This window comes from Centroberyx affinis, unplaced genomic scaffold (assembly GCF_046629955.1).
Source record: "Centroberyx affinis isolate AG114_WGS23_722 - 3 ecotype Tasmania unplaced genomic scaffold, CSIRO-AGI_Caff_v1 ptg005081l_1, whole genome shotgun sequence".
Taxonomy (NCBI): Eukaryota; Metazoa; Chordata; class Actinopteri; order Beryciformes; family Berycidae; genus Centroberyx; species Centroberyx affinis.
The window spans coordinates 392,660-400,558 of NW_027282514.1; the positions used below are offsets into that span (position 1 = coordinate 392,660).

At 42.9% G+C, this 7,899-nt stretch overlaps 1 protein-coding gene across 1 annotated transcript; it reads right to left on the reverse strand.

Annotated features, from left to right (window-relative positions):
* Positions 1-2,223: 2,223 nt before the first annotated feature.
* LOC139666680 (coagulation factor IX-like) lies at positions 2,224-7,595 on the reverse strand. Its single transcript, XM_071545988.1, has 9 exons — positions 7,464-7,595; positions 6,812-6,981; positions 6,536-6,560; positions 6,308-6,421; positions 5,456-5,587; positions 4,788-4,975; positions 4,543-4,746; positions 3,391-3,535; positions 2,224-2,792 (listed from the first exon to the last, which is right to left on the reverse strand). Exons 1-9 carry the CDS (start codon positions 7,549-7,551, stop codon positions 2,224-2,226), a joined length of 1,635 nt encoding a protein of 544 aa, XP_071402089.1. The 5' UTR covers positions 7,552-7,595.
* Between the last annotated feature and the right edge of the window lie 304 nt (positions 7,596-7,899).

Sequence of the window (7,899 nt, forward strand, 5' to 3'; positions counted from 1 at the left end):
TACCTGGTAGTATCCAGCATACTAAGTTTGAAGGAACTTATTATGCATCTCTATGGTCCAGCAGCCTGCTACTGAGCAACAGATGCAGTAAAAGTGTCACTTTTACAAATATTGGGGGGCTGAGCAACAGGCCCCCAAGATGTACTATTTGGGGAAAATCCTGCAGTACTTATGCAGGATAGATTCAGTGTCAGGGGATTTCTACTTTGGCTACCACTGTAGCTGGTTGCTCTAATTCAGTGTGTAACGGGCTGTGTGGCAAGCTCCGATACATATAATGAAAGAGCTCTATCATAAGGAAGCTGATTTGCCTATTTATTTGCTCCTTTTGCTGCTGCTGCTATAACATTATTTTTTGGCTTTGTTCTTTTCCCTTTTGGGTTTTGTTGATCTTTGATTGGTGATACTGCTGCAACTCTTCCATCACATGAATCTGGTCCTCCTTGGCTGCTGCTGTAGCTGCTAGTGGGGCGTTCGTTCGCTGCTCTGCATGGACCGCCGGCTCTCTGCTGCACAACCCACACCTGATGCTTTATTTCTGCCTGCACTGCTGTTTTACACCAAGAGGGGGAGCTAGGCTCAGTGTTGGGTAGCAACTGTAAAGGTAATCCTCACAACACTTCATCAGATTACAAAAATAAAATGACAGTAATCGGTCCAGGATACTTTTTTTTAAATAAAGAGTGTAGAATTCTAGTTGCCTTTTTGAAGGATTACAGTTACATTGTGGATCACTTCATGAATGTCTGAATGTTAAAGTTATGAGAATGGGATATTATAACAGACAAAAGACCTGCTGTTTTTTAAAAGAGCAAAACAACTGAAAGCCATATGAAACTGCCCAGTCTGACTATTTTTTTTACATTGCAAATGGGCCTGTTAGTCAGCTGAGCACCTTTTGAACTAAGTGTAGAAAGTGGTTATGAGAACACTGCCGCTTTATTGCCATCTATGCTGTGGGTTTCTCGCTGACGGACAGCGGCACATAATTACTTCATTACTGACAAGTTGTGTGACATTTCTGGTAGTTAACTACAGTTATTGAGTTGAGTTGTTGAGTATGTAATTTGTAAACATTGATCATTTAGATGTAAAAACTCAACTTAGGTCAACTGATAGTGCTCTAAAAGGTAACACTTATTTGGATAGTCAAATGTTGATATTCATCTATCAGATGACAAAAAGCAGATATTCAACAAAGTGTCACTTGTCTGTTTGTCTATGTAACCCTAACTCCATTTGTAAACATAACCCTAAGGTTAACCCTAACCCAGATATTGAATATCTATTGACTCATTTTCACACTATTGTATCACCTGAAACTCAGTAGACTTTTTAGGGACACATTATTGTCATTTGAGTATCAGGATTGGACCGTCCAAATATAGTGTGACCGTCTAAAAACTATTCAGTAACTCATTACTCTTTCATGTTCAGTTCATGAATAACCAACCCTGGTTACATTTGTGGAGTAATCCACCCAACACTGGCTGTGCTGTAACATTGGGAGTTGTTTTTTACTTTACCTTTGTTCAACCAGACTGGTGTCTTTAAGATTTGTCTTTTCCAAGAGACCTGAAACTGGTGTTTGCTGCTTTTGCTCATTCTGCACTTTTATGGATGTTGGTAATTATTGTGATAGTTTAAATGTATTATAATGCATACTGTATATGATTATTTTCCCAAATATAAGCACAAGAGTATTTGATTTGATTCAACTTGACTGGTGTGACTTCTTTCCTAGAGGTTTTAAGGTCTAAGTTTAGTGTCAGAGCTTCATAAAGTTCACAGAAATGGAAAGTACACATATACTGTTTCAGATGGCCAAAAATGAGTTATTAAAGATGGCGTTAAAATGAAATGATTCTACTTGCATACCAATTGAATCTAGAATACATCACATTGAATGAAGAGCTGCAAGGTCACACATTGAGTTACCATAGGAATGAAACGCATAAATACACATACCCAGATGTGTTAGTTCCATTTTATTGGACAGAATAAACACGACTTGATTTGGTAAGAAAAACACTAGAAATGATAGCCGAAAAACAAAATAGGTTCGACTTCCCCAATGGCTGAACTTGTATAGACAAATACCTAGTTTCTTGAAATTATATAGATGGACTGCTGGTTTCATGGCCTTGTTGTGTAAGCATATTTTAGATAAGGCTCTGGCTTTGTGTGTATGATAGCTGTTATAGCTTTACATGCCTTGTGTTGTCAGTTTGTTGAGTTGTTAATTCGAATCCCTGTGGTCTGACTGATCCACAGGTAGTAGCGTGAGACTCGGGTGTAGACGCCATACTTTCCCTCCAAAGCACACATCTCCCCCCAGCTGACGATGCCTGTCAGGAACCAAGTGCCTTGGTAATTGGTGGCGTGGGGCCCTCCGCTGTCCCCCTGGCACGCGTCTTTCCGCTCGCTATGGTAGCCCGCGCAGAACATGAAGCGCGTGATGTGGTCCCGGCTGCTGCCTTTACACACGGTCCGGTCAACGTAGGGGACCTCCAGCTTCTGCAGCTTTCTGGCCTCCCGGCCCTGAAAGTTGAGAGTTCCCCAGCCGCTCACCAGCGAGTTTCTGGACTCCCTCAGCAGGTTCTCAGTGAAGTCCTTGGGGCCCAGGCAGATGGGACGACGCTGGTCAGACAGTTGCACAGGACTGCTGAGCTTCAGCAGGGCGATGTCGTGGTTGTATTTGGACTTTCGGTCGTCATAGTAGGGGTGGATGAACTGTTCTGTCACAAAGTGGTCCTTCTCTGTGCCCTCCGTCCGGTCCAAGTCATGTTCACCTAGATGGAGGGATTGCATAGAGAGAATAACCTCACAATATAATTTTCTATGGTGCAATGGGCCAGGTTTCTGAAGCAGTCTTTGTTTACTGGCTTATACTGAAAGTAAGCTAAATCAACTAGAAAATAACACACCCAAAAAGGTACAATTTTACGATCCATAGAGCTGGAAAGATTAAAAATGATTGTCTCACAATTTTTGGCAAAGCTTTTGTTTGGGTGTAAGCAATGGCAGCCAGACAAAGTTAAAACAGCCCTAGATGCTTTTTTGGAAACCTTGCCACCATCTACAACCCACAGAACCTTCTCATTGTGTTTATTTTATTCTTCAACTTGTGGAAGGTCTGTTAAAATTTGCAGATGGTATTCACCAATAGTACGAACTGTGAAACCATTCTGTGTGTATGTGTTAGCATGTGTCTGAAGAGTTGTATTTCAAAATTACATACAGTCATATCTACCTTTTAACAAAAACTGACACCAACTCTATTGATTGAAAGCGCATAACTAAACAAATTAGTTAACGCTTTTGAAGACTGGATTGTCTGTATTTTAGAGATGCAAAATTAGAATCTTCAGTTAAGGATTTTTTTCTTACCTACTCTGACGAAGAAGTTTGTTGCAGCAGTTTTCGCCTCTATCAGACAATGGGCGGCAGTGATGACCCACAGTTCACTGAGCAGAGAGCCTCCACAGAAACTGGAGGCTCCATGCGCTGTCTGATCAGGACGCATCAGGGTCACCTGCAAACACACACACACACACACACACACACACACACACACACACACACACACACACTCAATAAGGACGGAATGGAAGAATAGCAACACAGCTTATGCCTTTACTTCTCTTTACCTGTGCATACTGTCTACCTTTCCCCTCTGAACTTCTGGATGTTCCTCTGTTCTCACCTCTTCTTCTCTCCATTCTCTTTCTCTTCACCACTCCAGTCTATCCCTCCATCTCCTCCATATTCGCTTCTGTTGTGACCTCTCTGCCTCTTGCTATGCCTCCTCCCTTTCCTCTTTCCTTCGTCCTCCCCTACCAATTCTCTGCTACATCTACTTCGTTCCCTATTCTGTCTCTATTCCCTTCGTCCTCTTCTTGCTGTCTTCCCTCACTACCCACCAGGCTATATTTCCTGGCCTAGTGGCTTAAATGTTAGAGAGACCTTCCTTCTACCATAGGACCTACGCTCTCAGAAAACAAAGCACAAGAATGAACCTAAAAGGGTACAAATGCTGGGATTTGTACCCTATCAGGGTATGAATATTGTACCAGTAGGCATGGGTCCATATTTGTACCCTTGTCACTTGTACCTCTAAAGGAATATTATGTACCTTGAGTGACAAAAGCGTATTTTGATGCTTTGGTACAGAAATGTACCTCGAAAAGGTACAGATATGGCCCTTTTCGCAAAACAAGTATCTTAAGGACGACTAGTGCACCTTTGAGGGCCCATTTGTGATTAATAGACCTGCACTGGACCCTTATTTCTGACAGTGGAGTTTCCTGTGTTGGCCAGCATCTGCCCTGCTGAAGTGTCCTTGAGCGAGAAACAGCTCCACTTACCTGGAGGAGGGAAAATAAAGGGAATTTCCCTTCCGCGATCAATAATAGCATCAAATTATCTCACAGCCCCGACCCCATCCCATCTCTCAACATATCATCCAGTCTCCTCCCACTCTCTCTGGCCTCCGCTCTATTTCCCCCATTCCCCATCTCTCCTCCCTGCACCCCTCCCTACCTGCCAGGGTATCTCTCCAGGGATGGCCTCATTCCCTCCCACAATCCTCTGGTCCTCGTTGATCTCTTCCGTGATGGTCGGCATGGTGGGGAAGAAAGCCCAGGAACGCAGCTGCTTTTTGCCTGTGGTGTCACTCGGGGGCGCTTCAGTGGTGCCGCTCGGCCCGCCGCTGCTCGTGACAGCCTCGGTCGGCTCAGGGTGGAGCTCGTAGCAGAGTTCACCTGATCCGGATCTACCGCCGAGGCCGCGGAGGAGCTCGACCGATCAGAATCATTCCTCAGGACGTCGTAGTCTTCAAATAGCTGCGTTGTGTTGAAGTCGTAGTAATCGTCCTCCAGGGTGTCGGAGGCGTGTGTCCTGCTGGATGACTCTGCTGTCATGAGGGACCTGGTGTTGCTGGTGGACCTTTTCACATGACCGCAGGCGAATTGCTCTGAGGGGGTAATGAGGGCAAAAGAAAGAGGGAAAGACTCGAGTTTTGTCTTGGATGTTAAAATTGCAGTGAAACACATCGTCAAATATCAAACACTGTCTGTTTTTTCCACAGCCGTGGCTTATGTTTACATGTTACATTATGTTTTATTTTGCCATGTTGTTTTTTGCGGCTTAAAGGTTTACTGTAGGCTATAGGCTCTGTTCTTATAAAAGCTGCACTAGGCAATTTTGCACATTGGTGGCCCAAATGGCAACCAGAGGTAATTGTTTGAATTTTGCAGACTTCAATACCCAGAAATCATGTAATATGATGTCAGTAAACTGCACAAAAAAAAAAAAAAAAAAAACAGAAAAAAGATGAAAAACAGTAGGCTACTTTCCCAACAAAAAGTAGCCTACAATTTCTGAACCCCCCCCCCCCCCCAAAAAAAAAAAACCAACAACCCACAATTATTATGCAGTGTTCATCTTGTTTTACCTGTGGGGACACAGCTCTTCCTGTCCGGACCCAGTTTGTAACCAAACGCACACTGGCACACAGCGCGCCGCGACTGCATCTGACAGAAGTGGGAACATCCTCCGTTGTTGACTGAACACTGCTTGGTCACCTCTAGAGACGGGCAAGAAAGCAGAGGTGACTCAATCAATCAATCAATCAATCAATCAATCTATCTATCTATCTATCTATCTATCTATCTATCTATCTATCTATCTATCTATCTAATCTAAAAAATCATAAGTGCTTTTTTGCATAACTAAACTTAAAAAAATGTTTAGAAAAGTCAATATTCATCAAAATTGTTCTTACGTAGGCTATTTTCTAAGTATTTTCACTTGGATTCTTGAAAGCAAAGTTGTTTTTTTTCATTAAAATAGGTACCTACAGTAAGTAAAACTATTAATACTACAAACACCTACTTGTCTAAAATTGTGGAAGGTTTTCTAAACATTTAATTGTTAAGCTTAGCTAGCTTGGTTATTAGTGGCTTGCATTAGCTGATGCGGGTAATACCATTAAAGCTCTGTTGTATTGGTAGTTTTAAACTTTCAAGCCAAACTAATGTATCAACCAACGTCTGCATTAATGTCATCAAACATGCTTATTTAAATTGTTGAAAATAAATTTCTGTCTCTTTTATGTTTTATGTTTTTTTTTTAATATTGTTTTCATTGTGATTCCTAGATAGGCCAGAAGTAAGTCCCTATAAGAAAACAAAAGAGGTTTGTAAGAGATGAGGCTAAAATTTGGTAACTTCACTTCTTACGCTCTTTCTGAAGAGCGCTTTTGTGAATCTGGCCCCAGGATTCAAATCCAGTCTGTCCCACTCACCTATCTCACAGTTCTTGCCGCTGAAGTTTGGTTTGCACCAGCAAACGTACGCATCGTTTTCATGTTCACACGCACCTCCATTCTGACAGGGGGTCGATTTACACTGGTTATTGTCTACACACACACACACACACACACACACACACATACACACACACACAAACACAGGTTTAGAGGTGAACAGTATGCTTCAAATTCAGCAACTTGTCATTCGGTAGTGCTGCTTACCAGTGTATGTGACCCAGAATTCCATCTGAGAGAGAAACAGACAGGTCAGTGACAAACCAGAGTAGCAGTAGAATGGATTGTTTTAGATGTGTGTGTGCATGTATGTGTGTATGTGTGTGTGTGTGTGTCCATCCGAATGTGTGTGCAACCAACTGCCTTCTTCTTTTCTCAAACAACTCACTGGCCAGTATGTGCGCTTGAGTGTGTGTTACATTATGTGTTCGTCTGACTGTGTGTGTCTGAGTGTGTGTGTGTGTGTGTGTGTGTGCAACGTACAGTCTTTTCGTCATTCTCAAACACCTCCCTGGCCTCCTCCATGTTGCAGACCTCCTCCATACACTCCCTCTCCAGGTTGTCTTTATGGAGAACCTCCTCAAAAGGGGTGTTGTACCTGCGCTGGCGGCGCAACACTGTGGCCGCCGACTGCTGAGACACAAACACAGAACCTGAAGAGAGAACAGAAGACAAAGGGTTTAATTTAGACTCTTTAGCTCTGCTCTGATCTTATTCTCTGTCATTCTTTTCAGGCCATTATCAGTTTTGGGCATAAGACTGGAAAACAATCCTTTTGCCACTTTCCTAACCTGTTATTACTCAAAACATAAATGTCATTTAGTCTAAGTTTTGATCAACATTTCACTCCTAAACAACCCTTTTATAGGATCAAAATACATAAGTCACATACATGAATGTAAAACTCAGTAAAACATCACAGTTTACTATTACTAGTGCCAAGCGCTCTCTCAATGATTTTGAGAGGAAAAACCTCTCCAAACCCACTTTCTGCCTTGTGTCAATGGGACTACCCTTTTGTTTAGACTTGGGCCTAAAGATTGGGTGTTTTAAAGGCTCTTCCTATACCCCCCCCCTCCCCATGTCTCCGGCCTTTCGCTCCCTCCAACCCCTTCAATCCATATACAGCTCTTACCTGTGTTTTCCTCGGTGCCTGCAGCCTCCAGCCCGTACATCTCCAGCAGCAAGCCAGCGGCGAAGGCCAATAAACAAACCCTGGCCATCTTGATATTGTCGATCAGTTTGCTTTTTCAACTTTAGACTGTAGAATCGAAGCCGAAGCCTGAACTCATCCACTGGAAAGACCGATCCACCGCTCCAAAGTACAGCAACACACTGTTTACTCACCTGGGAGGCCGCTGTGTATGTGTGTGTTTGCCCGCTTGTGTATGTATGTGTGTGTGTGTATGTCAGATGAGAAACAGAACAAGAGAGGGAAAAGCATAGGAAAAAAAGTGTGAGAGAGACTGCGTGTGTGTGTATATACTGTAAGAGAGAGAGAGAGTGGTATAAAGCGAGGAAGTTCGGGAACGAGACAAAAACAGACTTTTTTATCCCTTCTGTCTGGGTCC

Coding starts and splice junctions, on each gene's coding strand:
- LOC139666680 (XM_071545988.1), bottom strand. CDS start 7,551: ATGGCCAGGGTTTGTTTATTGGCCTTCGCCGCTGGCTTGCTGCTGGAG. Junction 6,422..6,535: donor ATTCTGGGTCACATACACTG/GTAAGCAGCACT, acceptor GTGTGTGTGTAG/ACAATAACCAGTGTAAATCG. Junction 4,747..4,787: donor ATCGGTCGAGCTCCTCCGCG/GCCTCGGCGGTA, acceptor CTCTGCTACGAG/CTCCACCCTGAGCCGACCGA.